Source organism: Solea solea, chromosome 9 (genome assembly GCF_958295425.1).
Source record: "Solea solea chromosome 9, fSolSol10.1, whole genome shotgun sequence".
NCBI lineage: Eukaryota > Metazoa > Chordata > Actinopteri > Pleuronectiformes > Soleidae > Solea > Solea solea.
Window position 1 is genome coordinate 26,384,387 of NC_081142.1, and position 27,181 is coordinate 26,411,567.

Genomic DNA, 27,181 nt, shown 5'->3' on the forward strand with positions numbered 1-27,181 from the left:
CCACATGAGGGTCAAGGGGAGCTGGATTGTTTGGACTGTGAGAGGAAACCAGAGAGTCAGTGAGGGTGTGTGATATGAGCCTTAAAATAAATCAAACAAACCATTTTAAAAGTTTATTAAAACCAAGTTCAAAATGTCTGATGAGACTCTGTGGCTGTGAGTGGTTCAGAGAAGTCCAGTGCAGCTGAGATCATCAGGGGTTTTATACTCACACATTCACAACTGCAACTAATCTCACACTCAAACACACTCAAACACACACACACACAGGTTTACACAGCTATTCTTCTCAGGACTTCCATTCATTAGTACAGTCTAAATAAAGCCTTATCACTAACCTTAACCATAACTAGTTAAGGCCTAACCCTAACCTTTCAAATTTAATTTAATTTAACCACTACATTAAACATTAAAGTTCATACAGAAATGCGGTTCTGACTCATTGGGACCAGGTTTTGGTCTCCATGCATGATGAGGATGCTGGGTCCTGACGAGGACAGTATCTGAACACGGTCCTGCAGAGGTAACAAAGACAAACACACAAGGTCTGTGTAATCACTGTGTTTGTGATTATTCTTCACCTCTTTAAAAAAGTCTTCCCTCTTTCATGCTGAAACTGCTGCTGCTGCTGAAGCTGCTGCTGAAACTGCTGCTGAAACTGCTGCTAAAGCTGCTGCTGCTAAAGCTGCTGCTGCTAAAGCTGCTGCTTTTTGCGTAATATTGACTTTTTTGTAATATTGACTTTTTTGCATAATTTTGTGATTTTGTGCAATATTGGGACTTTTTGTGTAATATTATGATTTTTTGTGTAATATTATGATTTTTTTGCGTAATATTTACCTTTTTTTGCGTAATATTGTGATGTTTTGTTTAATATTAGGACTTAATTTTCACTTCAGTTTGTCTAATATTCTGTCATAGTTACATAAGTCCAGTGTTTAGTTCTTTTAATATGATTACACATTTAAATAAACAGACGTGAACATCCCTATCTTTTATTTAGTGAATGTATTATAATGTGGTGTTACAAGATTTACAAGTGTCACTTATTTTAAAGTTCATCAGTGATGTAAAGTAAAGGTAAAGTAAAGGTACAGTAGCTTCTGGTTACAAACTTTGGACCAATCAGGAGGCTGCTTTTCTTTTCTTCCTGCAGCAGCAGCAGCAGCAGCAGAACTTCAACCTGGACTTTTCCCTCTTCACGAAGAAGAAGAAGGAGAATCTCCACGTTCACGCTGACCATGAGAGTTCACGTCATGTGTCAGTGAAGTGATTTCTTGTCCCTCTCGTGACCATGTTGGGTATGTATGTGCCGGACAGATTCTCTCTGAAAGCGTCAAAGGTCCAGGATGGAGTGGGTCTGTTCACAGCGCGGCGAGTTAAAAAGGTTTGTACTTTCTCACGCGACACTTTCTCACCGAGTTCACGCGACACGACTTCTTTTTCTTTCTTTTTTTTAAAAAAAAACTCCGCGTTTGAAAGTTTGCAACAAACAGCGCTGTGGAAACTTGAGTGTTGTCAAATCTCAGAGCCTCAGCTGCTGTGACGTGAAGTGCCACGTAGCTACACACACACACACTGCGCTACAGTGTAGCAGAGAGGAGGAGGAGGAGGGTCGCGCGCCCAACTGTTTTTAACGTTCACGTTATAACTTTCGCTTCTTTTTGCGACATTTTAGGAACGTGAAGACATTTTTACACACACACAAACAGATGAATGAGTTCAACATGCAGAGGCGTGTCAGGACAGTTCCAGGGCCGGGGGGAGGGGGGGGGGGGGGGGGGGCTGTGTATAAGAATGAACGTTGTCTTCTTCCTGCTATGAAACCTGCTACCAGGCTCCTCCCATAGAACCCCTGAGTCATGTGACTTGGTTTGTTTACTGCGCCATTTTGGCAGGAAAACCGCTCTCAGTCGTGCTGGTCTCAATCCGTCAGAGTTCACCACCAACTCTAATGGCGCATTTCCACCAGCTCGCCTCGCCACGGTTTACGTAGCTAGTTTCCACCAGCATAGTCACCTGGTACCAGGTGAGGTTCCAAAAGCGTGCTGAGTAAGTAACTATGTGATGATTGGTCAGACTGCCGGCCACTGGTGTCACAGGAAGAGACGTCACACACACACACACATCAAGCCGAACAGTAGATCAGTTAAAACTACTTAACAATCCTAAAAACGTGGGTTAATCTCCAACAACTACAGGAGTCTGGTGTAAAGTCACTAGTTTGTGTGTGTGTGTGTGTGTGTGTCCGTATAAAACGAAGTCACCGCAGTTTCATGCAGCCGCGCAGCGAGACTCCGCCCACATTAAGTAGGTCATTTTTATTGTAGTAGAGATGCAACCTAATCATGCCGTGCCGAGGCGAGCTGGTGGAAATACGCCATAAATCCACGGAGATCGAGCAAAGTTTTATACACGTCTGGAAATAAGCTTTCCTCCACCGTACTCTGTTTAGAAAGTGTAATAAAAGTTATTCTTGATCTATGATCATTACACCAGTGGAATCGGTTTTCTCTCTTATTCCGATCTTTTCGTCGTCTACGCTCACTTTTAATGTGTTTATTGTCAGTGACCAAACTCTGACATTCTGGGAATCTTTAGTGATTCTGTAAACATTGTGTCATTAGCCTGTCTGCGACTTCTTTACAGATCATCTTAATTATTTTTAATAACTGCAGCAACGTCGTCTACCAGAGTTCTATTGGACGATTCCAGCTGTTAATCACACCAGTGTCCACTCACATCAGCTTTAACATTATTTACAATGTTCTTATGAAGAAGAGCTGAAGTGATTGATGTGAACATTTTATAAATAATCCTAATCCCTGACACAACTCATCACAAAGTTGATAATCTTACAGTAATCTATGACTGAGTCACAAGTGTTTTTAATGTAGCGTCTGAAAATGAGTGAGAAACACAGAAAAAGGATCATAAATCTATTTCTGACCACGCCCCCTGTCACCATAGAAACATACACATATTATGGGCTGTCCACTGGGACATAGAATCATGTCTTAATATCTTAAGTTTTATTTTCCTTGTTTTTATTTTTGGCCTAAAGGGAGAAAAGTTTGGCCCATTCACAGGCGAGAAGAAACTGCCGAGCGAGCTGGACGAGAGTTCAGACACCAGGCTGATGTGGGAGGTGAACACACACACACACACACACACACACACACTACACTATCACACTATAGTGACAAAACACTTCTTCCTTTTAAATGAAGACAAAACAAAAACAAGAGACACGTAACACAAAAATCTACATAAAACCTACGTCAGGTTAAGTCTACGATATCTTAAGAACATGATCGCGTAAACCACTCACTCTCCCACACCAAAGTCTCTGGACTTTGGTGTGGAAGACTTTACAGTTTACAAACTTCAGTTTCCTGTTGAAAAGTCTGTCAAATAGATAAAGATGTGAACGTAGTTTTAAAGAGGACATAGCCCGGAAGTGCCTATTAACGCTGCATTTTTGTATGTATCTGTGTCATGACCTCGTTTATGAAGCCCTAAAAGTCCATAACAATCAGATCAGCCACTGCTGAGAGCGACTAGGAGGTTTTTTACCATAAAAACGACTTCATATTTGTAAGTACACCTCCATATCTCACATATAAGTGAGATAGGACCATGCTATGGCCTCTTTAAGACATCGTAGATTTAAGCTGATTTTTAAGGAAATATGAGAATAAATCATTTAAAGCAGGTTGCTCTGTGTTAGGTATCCATGTTCCAACTACAAACAGGAACTCACGCTGTCTTTTTGTTCTTTTGTTTCCAGGTTCGAGGCAGTAAAGGAGACATTCTGTACATCCTGGATGCCAGTAACCCGCGTCACGCCAACTGGCTGCGCTTTGTGCATCAGGCGCCGTCACAGGAGCAGAAGAACCTGGCAGCGATACAGGTGAGACAACCAAGGGTTAATGAAGACTCTTTCATCTGCCTCTTCTTCGTCGTGGAGAAAAAAACTCTTCAAAGCCACATCTGAAAAGTGACTTCGTTACAGTAGCACAAGTTTAAAAGAAAAAAGAAAGAAACTAAAGGGTCAATGACTCAAACGTCCACAATGAGTTTCACAGATGACAGGAATATGAAAGATGTCACAATGACATGAGACTAATGTTTGATTTTTATGAAGAAAACAGGCGATAAAGACGTGAAAGTCATCACAGCAGGAGTTCTGTGGACCGATGACGGACAGTGCTATAAATGAGCTTACGTGAGGAAAATGCCTTATTTTCATGTGTGTGTCAGATAAAAATGAATATTTATGATATTTTCACAAGGAGAAAAGCTATTTTATTTATTTTATTTAACCAGGACATCACTGAGATTAAATATCTCTTTTACGATAATATAACCTATTAAAATTCAACACTATAATGAATATTGAAACATTTAAACTGTGGCCTCTCAAGAAAAACAATCTGTATCTTATTTATATTTTCAGTTTAAGAAACAAAGTTATTATGATTTTTTTTGTCATGTCAACGTATTCATAATCACACAATGTGATTATTTTGGTAGAACAAAAAAGATGAATTAAAAGTATGATATTTTATTTTTTTGGGGAGTTTTTCAACAAACTAAACATTTCCTCATTTTAAGAGCAAGAATTTTGAGCCGCTGAATTTCAGAAACCCTTAAAAACGTCATGTTAATACCATTTTATCAAATAACTGCAGTGTAGTGCAGTAAATAATGCACCCTAGTGTTTACTCGTATAGAAATACAGTCAGTACTTTTTAATAAATAACCGTCGATTTTAAACCGACCAAGGAAGTGCATTAAAGTTTAGTTTGCGTGTGAACTTTAGAGAAACACATCTGGGTGATCGAGTTACCTCAGATAAAAAAACTGCTCCTTCACTGTGGAAGAAAAATAGAAGTGAAATGAGGAGAAGATGAGGCGTTCAGGGGCCGAGTTCCCTCCATGAATACGTGAACGCCCGCAGTGATTGGTCGTTCAAAGGTCGTGCATGTGTGTTTAAGCTCTGCGTTCCATCAGCGCTGACATTTATTGTGCAGCTTTCCTCTCTCTTAATCGTTATTTATGTACATTTAGAATCCCATCGTTAAAACAAAATGGCGCTTTGATTTTATTAGCCTGACCTCTGAGGACGGGGGAGTTCATGAGCATCCTCTGAGGGGGTTTGGAGTCTTGACCTCTGACCTCAGTGTGAGGTCACGTCACAGTGTAATGAGTTCAGCCTCGGTGTCATTACCATTAATGGTTGGAGCTGTATTTAAATACAATAATAAGTATAATAAGAGCTCCACTGACAGGAAAGTGGCGTCTGTGAACCACTCACTCTCTCACACCAAACCTCACAGCAGCTGCTGCTGCTCCTCTGCTGCCTCGTGTGGTCACTTTGTGTCACTGAGGTCAATCTGAACGTTGGATTTCAAACACGTCTTTATCTCAGTGTGAGACACACTTTTATTAACCACTCACTCACTCTCCCACACACACACAACACACACACACACACACACTCACGCTCCCACACCAAAGTCCAGAGAGAAAATCAGTGATTTTAACATCACACACACACACACACTGCTGCCTCCATCACTAAGTTCTAATGTCTTATTCTGTTCAGAAAGTGAACACAAAGTGACCACACGAGGCAGCAGAGGAGCAGCAGCTGCTGTGTTTTCTCTCTGGACTTTGGTGTGGGAGAGTGAGTGCTTTACAAACTTCAGTTTCCTGTTGGAAGACAAAGACGAGAACATGTTATTAAAATATTATAGGGTTAATATCATGTAGATTTTATTTGGTGAGTGTTTTTGGTTAAAATCTGTTTTCATTGAGAGCCTATTATGGGATACATGCTCCACGATACAATGATTCTGTGATCATCAGTATATCGCAAGACAATCATATAGCGAGACATCGCGATATCTGTCTGAACTGAAGAAAAGAAAACGTTAAAAGTGCAGGATTTCGCTGTTTATTCACAACATAGAGAAAGGTCAAAGGTCATAAAGTATCTGTTAACTTAGCCGAACAATGTTTACTTTCTATCATGGTTTTCATCGATGATTCACTATCATCATGATGATTATTATTATTGTGCGATTCCTCAGTCATAGGCTTGTTGTTATGTCCTCATCTGTCAGGATGGAGAAAACATCTTCTACCTGGCGGTGGATGACATCGAGACAGACACGGAGCTCCTGATTGGCTACCTGGACAGTGACATGGAGGAAGAGGAGGAGGAGGAAGAGGAGGAGATCATCAAAGACGAGGACGAGAACAGCAAAGAGGCCAAACATCTCGTAGAGATGGGTAACGGGAAAATATTCCTTTATTCATTTCAGTCTCCCCCACACACACACACACACACTCTCCCTCATCATAGTTTATGGTGGTCGATGCAGTGAAGCCAAAGCTTTACAGAGTCTGTGCGATAAGAAGAAAAACACAAGGAATGATTTATCTTTCAAATCTGTGTGTGTTAGAACTGGTGATAAAGAAGGAGGATCACCCCTGCCTGCTGTGTGAGAGCAGCTTCCCCAGTGAGGAGATTCTGGCCGCTCACCTGCAGAGTCTGCACCAGAGAGCCAGCACAGAGGAGAAGGAGTTCAAGTGCAGGAACTGTGGCAAGAAGTTTCCTGTCAAACAGGCTCTGCAGCGACAGTGAGTTCACTCGGCTCTCCATCCCATAATTTACCAAACAACCACTGTTTCATCCACTGCTGCTGTGACACCGTGCATGTCAATGACAAATGAAGGATACTCTTGGACTGCAGCGATTTGCCATTGAATTGAATATTAATCCATCACTAAATGAATGACAATTCATTCATTTCAGTGCTTTTTTTTTATTACTCTGATTTTTCAGCTTCTTAAATGTAAATGATGTCAATTATTAATAATATTTTTCTATTTAAACAAAAACAACATTTGATGGACAAAAAAAGTCATTGATATAATATAAAAATAATAGTTACATATTGATAGTTGAGTCATTACCACAGTTATTTAGATTGTTTTTCATCTATAATCTATAATTGTGTGAGTGTTGATCTTTCATCAGATCAGTGCAGGGTGCTGTTGTGATAAATAACCTGACTGTTGTTGTTTAAACCTCCCTCAGTGTTTTACATTGTTCTGAGTCGCCGGATCCTTCGGGCGACTCCAAAGCTCACCAGTGCTCGTTGTGTCACAACACGTTCAGCTCAGAGTCGAGGTAACCAGCGTTAGAAGCTGCTTTTATGGACCATTATTCATGTTATTCTGTCACTGAATGACCTCTTGCTGTTGTTTGGTGCGAGCACAGCTATGAGCAGCATAAAGAAGCCTGTAAAGGCGACGCCAGGTTCATCTGTAAAGCAGAAAGCTGCGGTAAAAGATTCAAGAGCAAGGACGCGCTGAAGAAGCACAAAGGAAACGTCCACACAGGTAAGACGGACACACCAGCTTCTCTGCGTCTCACTCTTATTCATATGCAGGAGAACATTGTTCTATTCGCAGGCTCAGCACTCGAGGAGCGGCTGTAACGATGCTCGACCTCGATCAGTTAGGATTTCTGCAATATTGAGACACGGCTCTAATTACTCGTGCTCCATAACTGCTGACCTGTGTGTTCTGTCAGATAATTGGACTTCCATTAGCTATTTATGACGGGATGTAGGGCAGCAGGGACCTGCACAGCTGAAGCACCAACCCGAGATTAAGACACTCACCTGTGAGCCTCATGGAGTCCAGATCCAAGCCTTTCATTGAGCACAGAGTGGAAAACCAATGGAAACACGGATTTTATCTATAGCTTAAGAACATGTTCACGTCTTTATCTCACTGTTAGACAGACGTCTGTAAACCACTCACTCTCCCACACCAAAGTCCAGAGAAAATCCGTGATTGTAGCTGCTGGTCCTCTGCTGCCTCGTGTGGTCACAATCTGCTTTTTATTCCTTCTGTTCCTGCAGGAATAAAAATATTCCATATATTTATAATATAAAATAAAAAGGTCAGTTTTATTAGAGCAGAGCGCTGTCGCTTCTGTGGCTGTGATGAAAATGTTGTCTTTTGTTGTCCTCACTGTAGTTGATGTTTGGACATTTTTGTCCTTTTTCTTTTACAGGGAGCGCACGACGGAAACTCACGTGCACCATATGCAACAGGAAATGCTCCTCGTCTCTGAATCTACAAGAACACAGGAAGGTGAGAGTCGACCACGCGGCGGTTTGAATCAGAGCTGTGAGGATTTACTCGTACAGTGTTACACTGACGCGTCTTCACAGGCTGTAAAAGTGTGTCTCTGTAACCTTGAGGTACCTCACAATCACGCCATCAAATGACATGAAATAAAAAGTTTATTTGTGCAACAACAAATCACAACATATATTATCTCAAGGTACTTAAATAATTAGTTACAATACCTGACGAGTAATCTGTGACAGAGCCAGACTCACAGACGTGCAGCATCTGCCTCGCCCGGTTGCGGTGAAAGAGTCCAGTAACAGTTGTATTAAGTTCATAATAGTTTTTTTAACAGGTCGTAATATTTTTGTAGTATTATAATTGTATCATTTTATACACAAGCAGTAACATACAACAATCTTTATCATGATGATTGTGATCAACTAGTAATAATACATTCACAAGAGGATCTGGATCCTGCAGTCCAGGACTCACAGGTACCTGCAGAGTGAATACAGGGAGGTTAATATTACTACTACTGCTACTATTACTATTACTACTAAGTATTTATTTTTGCACACATACCAAGTCGTGATGGTGATAATTTGTTCTCTGCGTGTTTATTACACACCAGTCGTGAACACAAGTGCCCAGGGAGCAATGTGGGATTGTGTGCCTTGCTATTGGGCACCTGAGCCTTTGACTTAGTAACCAAAGGGATTTTAACCCTTTGGTTACTAGCTGAACTCCTTTCCTCTTGGCCTGAGCTACCCTACTACTTCTAACAATGATAGCATAACAGAGTAATCACAAGCATCTGGAGATCAAGTCATTTCCATCAGGAATTGAACCAAAATAACTAGCCCTGACTGTTCCATTCTTTGGCACCCTTCCCTCGGGGCACCACAGTAAAATGGTCAGCAGGCTCAGTCCACACCCACCTGCCAGTAAAAGTACTGTTCTCAGTGCAAATGCAAACCGGACCCAGGACTTTACCATTCCACACCGAACCAGACCATGATGGAAACAGTATTAATAATAAAAACCATTGCATCAGGTCTGGTTCTGGATCCTGCAGCCCGAGAGTCACCAGTAACTTCAGAATGAGGACCGATAGCGACAGAACAGTTACATATTTATTCTGGGCGACTAAACACACAGGGTTGGTCTCTTTGTCTCTCGCTCGTCCCACGGGTCCTGTGAAATTCTAGACGTTCTGTCAGCAGAAACTTGTCGTCAGGTTCTCCGCCGTAGGTCTGGCTCATTCTGTAGTTTCTGTTTCTGCCAGTTAACCTTTCCTGAACGATACTCGCTGGCCACATAAACCACGTCCGACTATGTTTCACTTCTGTGTTCTCTCAGCGTCGGACTATTCATAAAAAAGTTTGACTTTGTCAGGGGTGAGCTCTTGGCTAATGAGTATTCCATTTAAAGATGGAGTTTCATTGCGACTGTGTGCCATTGTACTAAAATCAAATCAAGCTATGATTGACCTGGCTTTTATGCTCTGGTGTGAAGGGTGGTGGAAAACTGCAGGCTCTGTTGGTGGAGGCGGACTTTTTAAAGTCCCACTGAGACAAATGAAATACAATCAGAGGAGTTCCTGCTGGAGTCACAAAATGTGTTTAAATGCTGATCTCACACACACACACACACACACAGGTTTTACTGCTGTGGAAAGTTCAGTCCACCCACTCACACAAACCACCGACACTTTCCTGTTTCACATCGACCTCCACATGAATCCCGTGGATTCACAGGTGGATGTTTGGAACTGAAGATTCAATTCTATCACGTTCTATCACTGTGTTATAATCACGACACTAAAGAGCCATCACACCAAACACTAAGGTAAAATATTAGCCTGGGAGCCTTTCAGGAATAACCAGGTCATTCGACTTCTCTCCCGTCACTCAAACCTGACTGTGAAGTTAATTTCAAGTCCACACACTGACCCTCTCAGATACAGCAGCCGACTTCACTGTGGTCTAAATAGCTAAAAAAAAAAGAGTCATGTAAACATGCCAGTCTGAAAACTCTGATGTGATGATGCAAGTCCACGGTGTTTGTGCTCAGCAACAAGATGCATTCAAGGACCCTTTTCAATTCAAGTCAACCAAATAACCAAGTACACTTCCGATTAAGTCGTCAGTAGAATTAGAATGAGTTATTTTTGCACATGCGCAGTGGGCAGCACTAATCTGCACCTGGGGAGCAAAGGGGATTGGGTGCCTTGCTCAGGAGCAGCCCAGCCCTTGTTTTGAACTTGCGACCCTCTGGTTACAAGCACAATTTCACTGAGGACCAGGATTGAGAAACTCAGCTTTAAAGGGCACTCACTGAAACCCATGTTTTCATGAAGGTGCACAGATATGGTTCCTTGTCCGTCTGTGGTAAAAACACATATTTTAGAACGGCGTTTCCCAGTCCTGGTCCTCGTGGACCCCTGTCCTGCCTGCTCCAACACACCTGATTGATTTCATCATCTTACCATCATTACTTTTTGAGAACTGCACTGTGTAGCTAACACGGTTTCAGACAAAATCTTGTTCTTTGCCCGAGTCAGATTTATTGTGCTTTTTTTCAATATTGTCATAAATATTGTTCTTGTAAATGTTCTTGGAATAAATGTTTAAAATATTTGACTGACGTTTTCCAATCAGCCTTTAATAATCCACTATCAGTCCATGTCAAGTGTGTTTCTGTAGCTTCGTAGCTTGACTCAAAACTGGGTCAAAACTGAAGTCTTTTTCTCTCCAAACAGCAGTCAACACTTTCCATCATGACACATAAGATCCAAAGCAGCTTAAAGCTGCCTTTGTTATCATTTAGCAGAGCTAACGTCTGCAGAAGCAGCTGTGACAGGAGGGAGATGCTTAGCATTAGCATTAGCATAATGCTATTGTAGATTTGTGCATCGGGGACTGAGTGAATTTGAAGAGATTGGAGTGAAAACTCTGAAAACTATGGAGCAGAGAAAAGATTTCGAAGCTTTTCATCACTTTTTTGTCCCATAAAATGAGACGAGTGTTTTTTGTCGACTCTTTTGTTGCAGGTACATGAAATATTCGACTGCCACGCGTGCGACAAGAAGTTCATCTCTACGAATCAGCTGAAACGTCACATGATCACACACTCAGGTACCAAAAAACACCTGCTGCTCTTTAGGATCAGCCTGAAGCTCACCTGAACTCATCTTTGTTTGTGTGTCTGTTTGTGTGTTTGTGTCTTTGTTTGGTCAGAGAAGCGACCGTACACCTGTGAGATCTGCAGTCGCTCGTTCAAGCGCTTGGATCAGGTGACGGCTCACAAGATCATCCACAGCGAGGACAAACCGTACAAGTGTAAGCTCTGTGGGAAGGAGTTCGCTCACCGCAACGTCTACAAGAACCACAAGAAGGTGATCACATGATCGACTCAAGACTCTTACATAGGAAGTAGAAAATACGCATGTATAGATATGTTGGCCCTCATAGATAGACAGACAGACAGACAGACAGATAGATAGATAGATAGACAGACAGACAGACAGATAGATAGACAGACAGACAGACAGATAGATAGATAGAATTTTGGTGAAGAAAGTTCTTCAGTCTAAACTTTTCTGACTTTGGTAACACACACTGAAAGACACACTGAAACACACACTGAAAGACACACCGAAACACACACTGAACGACACCCTGAAACACACACTGAAACACACACAGAAACACACACTGAAAGACACCCTGAAACACACCCTGAAAGACACACAGAAACACACACTGAAAGACACCCTGAAACACACACTGAAAGACACACTGAAACACACACTGAAACACACACTGAAAGACACACTGAAAGACACACTGAAACACACACTGAAAGACACACTGAAAGACACACGGACGCTTCAAAGGTGGAGTTATTAGTTAAGCTGTGATCAATCAGGCTCTGGTTGGTGGCCGTTATCTGTGGGGTCTGTGGCCTCCTCCTCCCCGGAGGTTCCTCCCATGTTTACTTTTGGGATTGAGATGTCACTCAGACAGATATGTCGGGGACGGACGGATGGAGAGACGGACAGACGGGGGGGTGGGGGTGGGGGGCAGAAAAACAGAAGCACTTTGAACTTAAAGCCCCTTGAGCTGCTTTGTCTTCATCAACTCAACAAACTAAATTAGCTGCGGAGCCTCAGTCATGATCCCTCACATCAACTCATGAAGCCTCATCACAGCGTCTACTGCAGATCTGTCTCTGTCCCTGTCTGTGTCTCTGTCTCTCTCTGTCTCACTGTGTCTCTCTGTTTCACTGTGTCTGTCTGTGTGTGTCTCTCTCTCTCTGTGTGTCTCTGTCTCCCTGTGTGTGTCTCTGTCTCACTATTTCTCTCTGTCTCACTGTCTGTCTGTCTGTGTGTCTGTCTCTCTCTGTGTGTCTCTGTCTCACTGTGTCTCTGTGTGTCTGTCTCACTGTGTGTGTCTCCCTCTCACTGTGTCTGTCTGTGTCTCTGTCTCTCTCTGTGTGTCTCTGTCTCACTGTGTGTGTCTCTCTGTTTCACTGTGTCTCTGTCTCACTGTCTCTGTGTCTCTGTCTCACTGTGTGTGTCTCTCTGTCTCACTGTGTGTGTCTCTCTGTCTCACTGTGTCTCTGTCTCACTGTGTCTCTGTCTCACTGTGTGTGTCTCTGTCTCACTGTCTCTGTGTCTTACTGTGTCCCTGTATCTGTGTGTGTGTGTGTGTGTGCAGACTCACTCTGAGGAAAGACCGTTCCAGTGTGAAGAATGTAAAGCTCTGTTCCGCACTCCCTTCTCTCTCCAGCGCCACCTACTGATACACAACAGTAAGTTCATCCTGTTTCTTTTGCTCGATTTAAATTTGTGGGAGGTGAAAAAGTTGAATTGAGTGAATATTTATATCAAAACTTTTTACAGTGAGGATAAATGATGAAAACCTTGTGATTTTAAATGTGAAATTCTGTGATTTTGAGTGTTTTCTTACATGTAATTAACGTTAACTGGCTGGCTGATTGGCTACATTATTACGATATAGAAAAGTTTGGGAAGCACTGACGTCAATGGTATTCCTTTATTTATATAAGTCATGGTAAATCAGTCTCACGTCAGAAAGTCTTCCGATGGACAGTTGAGCTTTAAACTGAGTCTGATAACAAAGAGATTGTGGAGCTGAAGGCGTCTCAGGAGACATGTCTTCTGTGTCACGTTGGAGACAGTTGTGTGTGGGGCGGTGATTTCACTTTAGTGCAGGTGAGAAAATAGACATGCCATTGAGTAAGTGTGTGTGTGTGTGTGTGTGTGTGTGTGTGTGTGTGTGTGTGTGTGAGGCCACACACAGAAAATCAAGCACAGCTGTTGTGGGATTATCAGGTCAGAACTCAAAGGAGCTCAGGAAAGTTTGTTACTTCTTTATTTACACGATTGTTTGTCAGGATTCTAAATCAAATTCAACAAATGTGTCATGAGTTCCCTTCTTAGTTTAAAAGTCACTTTGATGACCACTCAAACATTTGTGGTTTAAAGGTCCAGGACATCAATACGTTCTTTTTGGAGTAAAAACCTTTGCTAATAAAACACTTTACATTCTATAAAGAAATGTGATCAAGTCAAAAACAAGTTTAATAAAGACAAAAACAAGTTAAAAAAAACACATTTTATAATAAAGACAAAACAAGTTTAATAATAGAGACAAAACAAGTTTCATAAAGAAAAAACGATTTGAAATGAGGTTCAGCCTCATCAGGACCAGGTTTTGGTCTCCATGAGGACGACAGTGTTTATGACAGCGGAGGTCCTAAAGAGGCAACAAATACCAGTATACACACACACCCACTCACACACACAGTCTGTCCTGTGATCCTGTAATGGGAGCAACTACTGTGCAACGGTGGAGGTGTGCGTCTGTCTGTCTGTCTGTCTGTCACTTTGTTTCAATGATGATGAAAAGTGTGTATTGTTGTGTATTGTTGAGCAGGAACACGTGGCCTCACAGAGATCTCTGTAAAGACTTAGTCTGTGTGATAAAACACGAGTTCTTTTGTTGGAAACTGGGTCCCCTCCTGCTGGGCATGATGACTGTGTTTAGAGGCACAACAGCGGGTAAACGGCAGCGACCTCTCTTCTTACAGGTGAGCGCACATTCAAGTGTGACCAGTGCGACGCCACGTTCAAGAGGAAGGACACGCTCAACGTCCACATCCAGGTGGTGCACGACGGCCATAAGAAGTACAAGTGTGACCTGTGTGAGAAGGCCTTTGTCACGCCGTCCGTCCTCAAGAGCCACAAGAAGGTGAGTGATGGACGACCGCCATCATTCTAACGTCTGGAAATCATTTCAGACAAAATTGTGGCGACAAAAATGATGTTTTGATTGAGGAAATGATGAAGTTCTGCAACTTTGAAATGACTCGACCTGTATTTAGAGTTCAGTCGAGGTAATGCAGAAGGGAATTGGGCTTGTGACCACAGGGTTGCTGTTCAAATCCTTGCCAGGCCAAGGGCTGGTGAACAAACCTTAAAATGACAAACAACAGAGAAAGAAAATCATTGGTACGATTATGAACAAGGCTAACCACTGCACCACCGCGTGGCAGCAGTGCTGGCATGTTATTATTATTATTACTAGCGCCAATGCTACATTAGCCGTTGCATTAGCTTGTTACTTAGTAAGTGAGCTGTATTAAGACAACGCTACATAGCTTTTCTTAAATTAAATTTATGTTTCAAGAGCAAAAGTTGCTTGACAGGATTATACAACTGTTTTGGACCAATCAGACGTTCAAATCTGCCCGTTTCTTCAAACTAAAATGATGAAGCGTGAATGGTGAGCGATTCCCGTCGTTCTCTCAGACGGCGTGCGATTTGTAAAACATTCCCAGCGTTTTCACGTCCAGTCTCGTTCCCGTCTCATGAAAGTGATGTCGCTTCTATCTCAGTTCGTCAGACGTGCTGCACTCGTCCGTCCCGACCGCTGCGGCGCGCGGGGGCTGCGAGCTCGGGAAATCAATTCCTGCGTTGATTAGAAATGGCAGTTAGTCCATTAGCTCGGCGGGGTTTCAAAGCCCCGGACTGATCTGGCTGCAGATTATGAGCCTTAAACTGACAACGTCCGGCGCGGTTACGGACGCAGATTGAAACCAAACAGCTTCTTGGCACGAGGCAAAAGAAAAGAGTCTCAGAAACAGTAGGACTGGAGGAGCGTCCCGCTGCTGACGCGCTCTGCAGATCTGGCCTTGATCAAAGTCACGTTACCACGGAGACGACAACTCTGCGGCTGTGTTTACATGTGCGGAGTGAGCCACGCTCTTGGCTCGGACTGTCGCTGAAGACTTATTTAATGTTTCATGTGATACTCTGGAGATGTTTGTGCGGGCGAACTTTGACCCTCAGATCATCAGGAGTGGATCTCACAGGCCTTTTTTCTGTTAAGGGGAGAAATTGCAGAATGTCTGACTTTGTTAAAAATCAAACGTCAGAACGCTTTCTTTCCAGAATTGTGGAAACTGGAGCGATCCAGATGATTATTGAGGTTGTGTTTTCACTGATGTTTGTCTGTCTGTGAAGCATCACACACAGACAAACATCATCTGTTTGAAACACTTTATAAACATCTCTGTTTTCATGAAACATAGATTTAATGTATATATACATATGTATATATATGTATACATACTGTCACTGAAAAAGAATATTTAAAAAAATCCCACTTTTGTTTTCAGAATCAGAACTTCAAACAGATCAGCAAAAGTTGAACTACAAAAATGAAGGATTATATCATTTAATCCTGTGATATATGGATTAAGATTAGCTGTAGATAATAAATAGAATGTGTGAAGGACAAGGAGAAAAACACATGTGTGTAACTGCTAGAAAACAGTTTGATATTAAGCATGCACGATGTTCTGTTATAATTTCACTACAGAAGAGACTTCAGGACATTTCCACTCTCTCTATATTAGTGCTGTCATATAAACAGGCCTCATACGAGTGTAGAGAAAGTTGTTAGAAATGAACACAAACCTGAAACAATCGTCCATTTTAATGCTTCAGTGTATGGACGAGGTGAGTTTTCACACAGTGTTTTGAGTTGAACTGAAATGAGTTTATGTCACGGTGCTTTTGCTTCAGTCACATTAAAGACTCAAACACACGAGTGCTAAATGGAAAGTCTTCAAACAAACAAAATCTAAATGAGTCTGAAGCAGGAGGAGAAAAATAGAGAGAATACAGCGGAACATAAAAATAAGGTTAAACACAGGAAACAGAATAAAACAAAGACATTAGAAATACCAGAGACACCTGGACACAGGTGAGAGACGGAGAGGGCGGAGCCGGCAATCACAGCGCAGGGAAACTCGGACAAACACAGGAAGTAAAAGTCAACAAGGTTTAACAACAACACAACAACAAAACGGGAATAAAGGTCCAACAAAAGAAGGTCCTGTCGTAACTAGAGCTGAAACAATTAATTGACTAATCGATTATTAGGTAATTACTAAATTAATCGACAACTATTTTGATAATCGATTAATCGGTTCAAAGCTTTTTTCATGAATAAAACGAGATTTCCAATTGTTTAAGCTTCTTAAATGTGACTATTTTCTTCATTTCTTTAAAAGTGAATCCTTTTGGTTTGTGGACAAAACAAGACATTTGAGAATATCATCGTTTCCAGGTTTGACGAACACGATCAAGATTTTTTAAGGTTTTCTGATATTTTAAAGACCAAACGATTAATTGAGAAAGTAATCAGCTCGTGATTTGCAGCTCTAGTCGTGACCCAGAGGTTCAGTGTCAGGCTGTTCATGTTTAAAATACACCATCTTTTATTATGGTAAAAGATGTTCAGAATTCAGGTTACTTTTTTCATAAAAACCATGTCACGTTACTAAAAGATACATTTTATTTTTCTATAGCACAAAGCAAGAGGAGGCAAAACTATTTTAGCTGAGTCATGTAAAGTGAAATCAAGCCCAGAAGGAATCTTTCCTCCTTTATCTAGGATCCTCACCACTAAACAAGGATCCTTGACTCTAGTGTTACATAAGTGTGTGTGTGTGTTACAGCATGTATTTACACGCTCACCTCAGTCAGTGCAGGAGAATCCACACACACACACACACACACACACACGTATTTATACATAAAACATGTTGATAATTACACACATCTGCACGTGAATTCCACTCCTGTCACGATGGGAAATCAATAGAGTTTCCTGTTTATAACAGAGGGAAACAAACCATGTTTTCTCTCTTGGTTCAAATCACTGCAACAAAACTGTCAATATTAATTATACAAATAAGTTCATGTGGGATTTTAAAGCTGCAGTGTGTAACTTCTGTTTTTTTAGTATTTATCGTACTCAATAAATCGATTTTTGGTCCAAAAAATAATGATTTCTTTGTTTTATGGAGCAAAGAAACCAGAAAATATTCACATTAAAGAAAAATTGGTGTAGCTTAAATTATCAAAATAATTTAGTAATCAATCAATAATTTACATTTTTTTAATCTTACTAACTCGGTCATATTTCAGAAACCTAGGGTTATTTCCTTAACCCTATATTGACTGCTGTCTTGTTTTATTAGCGTAACTTTTATTCTTCTGCCTTCACTCATCAGTCGTGACGTAAAACACCAGCGTGTCTCCACAGACATGAAAACAAAAAAAAAGGCACACAGTTTTAACAGCTAAGCTAGCAGGGTTGACAGACTGTTAGCTTGGGAGCTAACAAATAAGCTAGCAGATTTGACGGACTGTTAGCTCGGGAGCTAACACAAAAGCTAGCAGAGTTGGCCAGGCTGTATTGTAGGAGCTCAGATCTGAGCTAAGCTTACAGCTGAGGCAGCATATTTGTTTGTTCTGTAGATCCAGATGTTTCTTGGTAGCTACCTGTTAGTTAGCTTAGTTAGTTAGCTACTTGCAATGCTACTTGGTTAGTTAGCTTAGTTAGTTAGCTACTTTAGTTTTCACAGTAAATCATTTCTACACATGATGTTTGTGTACGTAATATTGTGTAGTTGTTGTGTTGTTGTCGATTGGCATTGCGAACAATTCTTAGAGCATTTACGCGTGGGTCCATGGTTTGGTCGGACTTCACTCCCAGTTCCAAACTTCTTTGTCTTCTGATGTAAGTGAATGTTCTTGTTTCATCGTCGTGTCATACGGTGAGTTAGCGTGTGATGGTGGAGGTTCTAATGCAGCACACGTGAGGCGATGTCAGACTCAGTAACAGGAGACGCACGTGTTCACATGACAGCGGCGGATCGACTGATCTGCCCTGAAGGCACGATCAAACAAACACAGATGATGCAGAGAAACATCACAGGTTCTCATGGGTCCAGCTGTGTGGTCGAGGAGCGTGTGGAGAGAAGAGTGGACACCTCCTCCTCCTCCTCATCCTCCTCCTCCACCACCCCCCACACACACACACACACACACACACACACGCTTGTCTGAATTCCACTTCCTGTGTTGATTTTTAATAATCCCTGAAAATTACAGTGAGAATGAATGAGGCACAAATTCAGAGCGACAACCATTCACTGATCCCCCGTGTGTCCCGTTGACTCCTCAGGTGTTTCCTTACAAAAGGCTACTCACACACACACACACACACACACACACACACACACACACTGAGTTTCTGGATCACAGCTGTTGTGATTTGGACAGAAATGGTTTTTTAACACGGTAATTTCATTTATTTTTTATCTGTTGATTCATTGATTATTAATCAATTATTAAACTAATCAAAAACCAATTTTAAAGTGAAATGGATTAGATTTAATTAGATTAGATTTAATTAGATTAGATTAGATTTAATTAGATTAGATTAGATTACATTTAATTAGATCAGAGGAAATAAAATCATATTGGATTAGATTAGATTAGGTTTAATTAGATTTAACTTAATTTAATTTAATTTAATTTAATTTAATTTAATTTAATTTAGTTTAATTTAATTTAATTTAATTTAATTTAATTTAATTTAATTTAATGAGAATAGAGTAGATTAGATTAGGTTTAATTAGATCAGAGAAAATTAGATTATATTGGATTAGAGTGGAGTAGATCAGATCAGATTAGATTATATTGGACCTCATTGATCCCACACAGGGAAATTCACATTACACAGAAGTGAAGACTGCTCCTCATCAGCAGTTTGACTTAATTCATTCTTCTTGTCTCCACCTGCCCCTGCTCTGCTGCTGTGTACACTCAAACGCTCCCTCAGTCAGGTCTGATAGTTTTGCCTCACAGAGCCTGATTTCATATAAAGAATGTAGCAAACAAATAATATTACGTTGTTTCTGTTCACAAAGAACAAACAAAAGGTTACGTACTGCAGCTTTAAACTGTAGTGTGTTCTGTGCATTCACATCAATCTGTGCATAGAGATTAAGACACAAAAACACTTATCTTACTCAATATCTTTAGTAAGATAAGTGTTTTTGTGACTTTCACATACATGTCCAGTATGTCCAGTATCTCATGTGCAGCTATAATCACATTTTACTTTGTAATGTAGGACGGATGTGAGGATGAAGGTTACATGTGTTCTTCTTAACGTCAACCACGTGTCCATGATGTCATTTCTGTAACGCAGACACACACGGGGGAGAAGGAGAAGATCTGTCCGTACTGTGGACAGAAGTTTGCCAGTAATGGGACGCTGAGAGTCCACATCCGTAGTCACACAGGTAAGACATCTTATTTCTTCTTCTCCATCAGTGATAGAACGAGTCATGAGCGCGACGTCAAAGACAACAAAGTCCAACTGTAGATCAAAGTAAAAAAGACTTGAAAATGCTGAAAACATGCGTTCACATGAACAGAGGAGTGTGGTGTGGTGGATTTAGAGACGACACCATCTTTACCACGTTCAAATCTGAACTCATGATTCTCAAACATGTTAACGTCATGTTTGCGACTGTAGCTGAATCTTTGCTCTCAAAAATCATTGTTTTTTTAAGATACAAATACAGTTAAGCTGCGTTTGTTCGTGTGAGGAATATTTAAAATTCCGACATGTCGCGTCTCTCTATGCAGTTAAAGCTCTGAATGTTTTTTAAACGCCTTAAACTATAGAAAACCACACATTCCTGTGTGTTTCCTTACCAACAGACTGGAGCAGGGCTGTGACACACACACACACACGCGCACGCACGCGCACACACACACACACAACACACACACACACACACACACACACACACACACACACACACACACCTCCTGGCTGTCTCTCATTCTCTTTTCCCTCAGTTTCACTTAAACTTTATGTCTCCCTCTCTCTTGTCCTCTCGCTCTCTCGCTCTTATACACACACACACACTCTTGTACAGCATCCTTAGTGAGGACACTTGTGACCTCTGACCCTAACCTTAACCATCACAACTAAATACCTAGGCCTTATAAACCTAAGTCTTAACCAATAAACAGACCATTAAAGGTTTGACAGACAAAATGTCCTCACTTTTCTCACAGTTTTCTTTGGTCCTCACAAAGATGTATGTACACACACACACACTCACACTCACACACATGTGCCTCGTGATGTCAGAAGAAAACACGCATGTTTTATCATCTGTGAATTTAATCCAGGTGGAAGCTTGAAATAAGAGAAGAAATCATGTTTAAAATCACAGTTAATCTGAACTCTTGATGTTCAGCCTCTCACACGACCAAATATCTGCTTTCTTTCATTTTTTCTAGAACGTAACTAACTTAAATCTTGTGCTTTTATTGTGACCTGTAAGTTGTTTTTGGGACAGTTGTGTGGAGTCATGTGAAGCACCAGGGGGCAGTAGAAGCATCAGACATCAGTCTGTGAGGCTCTGCGACAGATTTGCTCGATCTCCGCGGATTTAATGTGATGTGACTCTGAACTCTGTGAACTGCTGTCGTTTATTTTTCTGGAGGTTTTCCTGCCAACATGGCGGGAAACTGAGTCACATGACGAGACGAGTGGTCTTGGGCCTCAGAGAGGGCTGGGCGGTATATTTTTGAAAGAGCTATGTAGTTGAGGCAATATCGCCATGCCGGTATATTATATATTATTTTTATGTTGCCTTTGCGAACGCTATTTAATAAAGCCGACTGCTTCAAGCCTAGTTCAGCTGCTCAGCCACGCCCCTTACATGTACATACGACGTAGTATTCTCCCGCCCGCGCTACGCATCACAACAGACATGTGAAGGAAAACGTGGCAGACGCGGTGGAGAGTGAGCAGAAAAAGAATAATAAAATGTGTACTTTTACTCTGATACGTTTTTCTGAACCATCTTCGTTACACGTCATAATATCGCGATATCACTTTTGGTCCATATCGCTCAGCCCTAGCCTCAGATAATAAAGTAAACCTGGTCCTAAGTGTGTGATCTACAGATAATAGAGAAGAAGATCAACCCTGAACTGTCGCTAAAGTTTGACTCGTACTCTCGCGTTTATCGGACGTTGAATCTCCAGTGTTCGGGAAAAGGAGACGAGACAAAAACACGACAAACACACAGAGAGGACAGATTTACAGCCGGTCAGGGTCAAAGGTCGCGTGGCTGGATGCTTTCTTGGAGTAGCTCTTTTCTCTTTCTCTTTTCTTCCTCTGAGGTGTCTCCTCGGCTCCCACCCCTCCCCCAGCATTCCACCCTTTTGTTTCTTCTATATAAATACAATCAGAGTGGAACGCGGCCCTCACTGGTATATGTTCACTCTGTGTTTCTGTTAGTTTGTCCTTCACACACACACACACACACACACACATGTGTACACACAGACACACAGGACGCTGTTGACAAAGTGTGGTCGGGTTTGTCAATGGGCCATTGTACTGAACACACACACACACACACACACACACACACACACACACACACACACCTGGAGTTGAAAGCTACGACCGCACGACTAACTTTTTTTATTTAAAGGTACATTATGTAAGATAATGATATAAAAACAATGTTTTTATCAATGATCGCATTAAAATGTTTCTACTATTTCTACGACGATGACTCATCTAAGTCGTGGCACATCTATTTCCACTAGGTGGCAGCAGCAAACATTTAGTCCATGGACTTCACGTGTGTTTGCAGGAGATGAAATATACAAGGTTTCTTGTTGACGTTTATAAAGCACTCACTCTCCCACACCAAACCTCAGAGAGAAAATGAGTGATTTTAGCTCACAGGGACACAGCAGCTGCTGCTCCTCTGCTGCCTCGTGTGGTCACTTTGGGTCACTGAGGTCAATTTGAACGTTTGATTTCAAACACTGAAGAGACAAAATCAGACATTAGAACTTAGTGATGGAGGCAGCAGAGGACCAGCAGCTCCTGTGTCCCTGCAGCTAAAATCACTCATTTTCTCTCTGGACTTTGGTGTGGGAGAGTGAGTGGTTTACAGTGAGATATCAACCTTTCTTTTCCTTGTGGCAGCCATGTTTGTAGTCCGGTGAGCGTCCATATCTCAGGGATGTTGCATTTTACTTCTGCTCAAAGACTAAAAGAATGAATTGTGCGGACAGACTCTGGAGCTTCTTCTTTGAATCTTTCCCGACCAGCTTCATGGAACTGCTCCACTAAATTGCTGAAACGGCCTTAAAGTCATCTTGAAAGTGTTAATTTGATTTATTCAAAGGAATCTAATCCAATTCTGTTCATGTTCATGTGTTCACTTTCACTTTCCCCTGATCTGATTCGACGCTTAATGCTTCTGATTCATTTCATGTCAAACAGCTGTTGCTACTTTGTTGTTTTTGTTTTGCTCGTGTCTGAGCGTGTGCAGCTCTGCTGTCGTCGTTCACGACGGCGTAACGCCAACAATGAACTAACGTTCAAGCAGTGATGTCATCACGGCACTGACTTCTTTATTTTTAATTTACTCACACATTATGACACACACACACACGCACACACACGTTTAGTGGAAAAATCCGCTCTCACTGCTGCTGTTGTTGCTGTTGCTACTGTTGTTGTTGTTGTTGCTGCTGTTGTTGCTACTGCTGTTGTTGCTACTGCTGTTGTTGCTGCTGTTGCTGCTGCTGTTGTTGTTGCTACTGTTGTTGCTGCTGTTGTTGTTGCTGCTGCTGTTGCTACTGTTGTTGTTGCTGCTGTTGTTGTTGCTGCTGCTGCTGCTGTTGTTGCTACTGTTGCTGTTGCTGCTGCTGTTGTTGTCGCTACTGTTGCTGCTGCTGTTGTTGTTGCTACTGTTGTTGTTGCTGCTGCTGTTGCTACTGTTGTTGTTGCTGCTGTTGCCGTTGTTGCTGCTGCTGCTGCTGTTGTTGTTGCTGCTGCTACTGTTGCTGCTGCTGTTGTTGTCGCTACTGTTGCTGCTGCTGTTGTTGTTGCTACTGTTGTTGTTGCTGCTGCTGTTGCTACTGTTGTTGTTGCTGCTGTTGTCGTTGTTGCTGCTGCTGCTGCTGTTGTTGCTGCTGCTGCTACTGTTGCTGTTACTGCTGCTGCTGTTGTTGCTACTGTTGTTGCTGCTGCTGCTACTGCTGCTGCTGTTGTTGTTGTTGTTGTTGCTGCTGCTACTGTTGCTGTTGCTGCTACTGCTGCTGCTGGTGTTGTTGCTACTGTTGTTGCTGCTGCTGTTGTTGTTGCTACTGCTGCTGTTGCTGCTGCTGCTGTTGTTGCTACTGTTGTTGCTGCTGCTGCTGCTGTTGTTGTTGCTGCTGCTGTTGTTGCTGTTGTTGTTGCTACGGCTGTTGTTGCTGCTGCTACTGCTGTTGTTGCTACTGCTGCTGCTGCTGTTGTTGTTGCTGCTGCTACTGCTGTTGTTGCTACTGCTGCTGCTGCTGTTGTTGTTGCTGCTGCTACTGTTGCTGCTGTTGTTGTTGCTGCTACTGCTGCTGTTGTTGCTGCTGCTGCTGCTGCTGTTGTTGCTGCTGCTGCTGCTGCTGTTGTTGCTGCCGCTGCTGCTGCTGCTTCTCAGAGACGTGTCTCAGAGACGATGGCTGTGCTCCAGCTCTCTGACAGCTGACGTTTCATGCAGCTCAGGGTAATTTGTCTGAGCTCAACATGATGTTGTAACTTTAATTAAATCCAAGTCAAATATACAGAGAACATGTCCTGCCAAACCGCTCCACTCATTTAGGTCCACGTTTCCTCTTTAATCAGTTTCACGCTCGGCCTGTTTCTCTCATGACTTCCTGTGTGTGTGTGTGTGTGTGTGAGTGTGTGCAGGTAAATAATCAATGCTGACTTGTTCCTGTGAAGCAGGAAGACAAACAGGATCAAGCTTTCCTGTCCGCTAAATCCTGAGAAACTGTCGATTCTAAGTGTCTGAACCTCAGCTGCTGGATTATTGACAGTCGTTCTGTTGTTAGTGGATTTTACACAGATTTTAACCACAGGCCAAATGACTCAACTAATAAAATCTCTGTTATTCCAAGTCTCCAAGAGCTTAAGAACATGTTCAGGTCTTTATCTCACTGTTAGACAGACTTTTCCAACTCTCCCACACCAAACCCCATAGAGAAAATCATCGAATTTAGCTGCAGGGACACAGGAGCTGCTCCTCTGCTGCCTCGTGTGGTCACTTTGTGTCACTCACGTCAATCTGAACGTTGGATTTCAAACACTGAAGAGACAAAATCAGACATTAGGCAGCAGTGGATCAACAACTCCTGTGTGTGTGATGTTAAAATCACTGATTTTCTCTCCGTGGTTTGGTGTGTGTGTGTGTGTGTGTGTGTGTGTGTGTGTGTGTGTGGTTTACAAACCTCTTTCCATTTGGGCAAAAAAGGTTCTTAGAAACAAAATAGCTTTAAGAATGTGACACAAGTAACTGAGTAATAACAGCTGAGCATTATATCATCTACACAAACACTGCACCGCCCCGAGGTAACGAAACAGCGGCGAGGTTTCCCTGAGAACGAGGCCTCGAGGAAGCAGAGTGAGGACGATCTGTGTTCAGCTTTCACTTCACATGACAACTCAAATAGATCCAAAGCCTTTTAACATCAGTATAAATCACGCAAGCAAAGCACACAGTATAATCTGACTTAATCACATAATCACTCCCTTTAATGATCACGCTGGGAGACGTTAAGTCCGTGCGTGTGTTTGTACGCTGACGTGTTGTAACGAGGTCGCTCCGTGTGGCTCACACTTTCACAGGAAATTCCTTCATGTTGTCATTTGTTAGAGTTTGAGTGATGTCACCGCACGTTTGGACATCTGCTAGAACTCGGAGCCTATTCCTGTGCACATGATGTTGTTTGTCGTGACTGTTGTCATGGTTACAATCTTGTAAAGATGAAAAAGAAAGGGAATGGTGATGGTGATGGTGATGGTGCGCTGAATTATGGTCTGCCGCTGTGATGGATGTTTGTGGGCGGCGACGACGACGCTTGACTTGCAGTGAGGATTGTGTTGGTGAAACACGTGCAGATCTGCTGCGTGTGCGGTGACACTCCAGCTCGGGCTTGTCTCATACATCACAGAGTTTAAAGGGATAGTTCAGCTTTTGTTTTGTTTCAAAATGTGGTCATGTAATGTACTTACACACACACACACGCACACACACACACACACACACACACACAGCTGACTTTTGTGTGTCAAGAACCTGCAAGAACCAAACTGGCAAACAGTGAAAGATCAGATAAAAAAGAATAGAAACAAAATAAAGGCAAAATATAGGATGAATGTGATAAAAATATGATAGAACAACGATTTAGTTTTGCAGTTTTTTCTTTTCTTTTTTGTAAAAGCTGTAGTTCTGGATTCAGCATTTAAAAAAAATCAGATTCATTCTACGATATCCACATATGTTTCACGTCTTTATCTCAGTGTGAGACAGACTTTTATAAACCACTCACTCTCCCACACACACACACACACACTGCTGCCTCCATCACTAAGTTCAGATTGACCTCCGTGACACAAAGTGACCACACGAGGCAGCAGAGGAGCAGCAGCAGCTGCTGTGTTTCCTCTCTGGACTCTGGTGTGGGAGAGTGAGTGGTTTACAGACGTCAGTGAGATAAAGACGTGATCATGTGATGGAGATGTAGATGTTATCAGGTGAGTCTTGAGTGTCTAAACTCCTTGTTGCTGGTGTTGACTGAGCGTGTGTCTGCAGTCTGCTGAACGATCACTTAAAAAGAAAGTGTTGTGTGTGTAAACGAGTAAACGGAGCGAGACCTGGACCGTGAAGGCGAGGTCAAGTGTAAAGTAAAGTTCCTCATCAAAGGCCGTCTCTTATCGTCTCACGCAGTCATATCACGTTACCGCTGCGGCCTCTGTCGGCATGTGGTGGCACGCGGGGGAACAGTGGACGTCCACTGTCGTGCCGAACCGGAGGAAGCCGGGGATTAATCTGTGCAGGGCCGCACTAATGCCTCTCAGCCCGCGCAGCCCCGGAGCTACAAAGCATTCTCTGCAACACAAACTGTGGCGCTGCAAAAAAACCACAACACCGACCATCTGCTAACCAGACACACACACACACACGGGGGGTGCCAAACGGATCGATTAGCAGACGAGAAGTGTGAGGGCCACAGCAGGGGGACGCAGGGGGGAGACACCCGGGGTCAAAGAGACGGTGTACGGTTTCAGCACATGCTAAATCAGTTACCATCACACACACACACACACACACACGTGTGCAGCCCTGGCTCCGAGCTCGTAATCCCCAAACAATCTGCCTCAATCTGGAGAATAAGTGGAGGTTTCTAGTTCCAGTCCTCGTGCACAAACAACACAGTGTTGGTTGTTGGGGTTTCTCAGTAGCAGTTGTTTGTCTCGCGATGGCTCGCTCTGAACTGTAAGTCATCACCAATCATTTTCTCCTCCAGATGACGCACACGTGTGCAGCAGCAGCAGCAGCAGCAGCAGCAGCAGCAGCAGCAGCAGCACAGTCTACAGGTCAAGCAGGAGAAATTGCAGCTATTATGAAGTTGTTGCGCGATGTGCGTCGTCGCTGACGATCGCCAGCTCCCGTAAAAGGATGAGACGTTGGCGGTGCGGTGACCTCGTGCCTTCTGCAGGAGGCTTTAACCTGACACCACACATGCTACACCAGACAC

The 27,181-nt window shown here is 42.4% G+C and overlaps 1 protein-coding gene across 1 annotated transcript in view; it reads left to right on the forward strand.

Moving 5' to 3' along the window:
* The first annotated feature begins 1,127 nt into the window (after positions 1-1,127).
* prdm5 (PR domain containing 5) overlaps positions 1,128-27,181 on the forward strand; it is a 37,069-nt gene continuing 11,015 nt past the window's right edge. Inside the window, exons 1-13 of the mRNA XM_058639353.1 lie at positions 1,128-1,387; positions 3,065-3,148; positions 3,791-3,913; positions 6,132-6,300; positions 6,474-6,651; positions 7,112-7,204; positions 7,295-7,416; positions 8,099-8,178; positions 11,213-11,297; positions 11,400-11,557; positions 12,882-12,975; positions 14,278-14,438; positions 19,761-19,854. Coding sequence (XP_058495336.1) covers positions 1,295-1,387; positions 3,065-3,148; positions 3,791-3,913; positions 6,132-6,300; positions 6,474-6,651; positions 7,112-7,204; positions 7,295-7,416; positions 8,099-8,178; positions 11,213-11,297; positions 11,400-11,557; positions 12,882-12,975; positions 14,278-14,438; positions 19,761-19,854 — 1,534 coding nt within the window. The 5' untranslated portion in view covers positions 1,128-1,294. The remainder of the gene's footprint in view (positions 1,388-3,064; positions 3,149-3,790; positions 3,914-6,131; positions 6,301-6,473; positions 6,652-7,111; positions 7,205-7,294; positions 7,417-8,098; positions 8,179-11,212; positions 11,298-11,399; positions 11,558-12,881; positions 12,976-14,277; positions 14,439-19,760; positions 19,855-27,181) is intronic.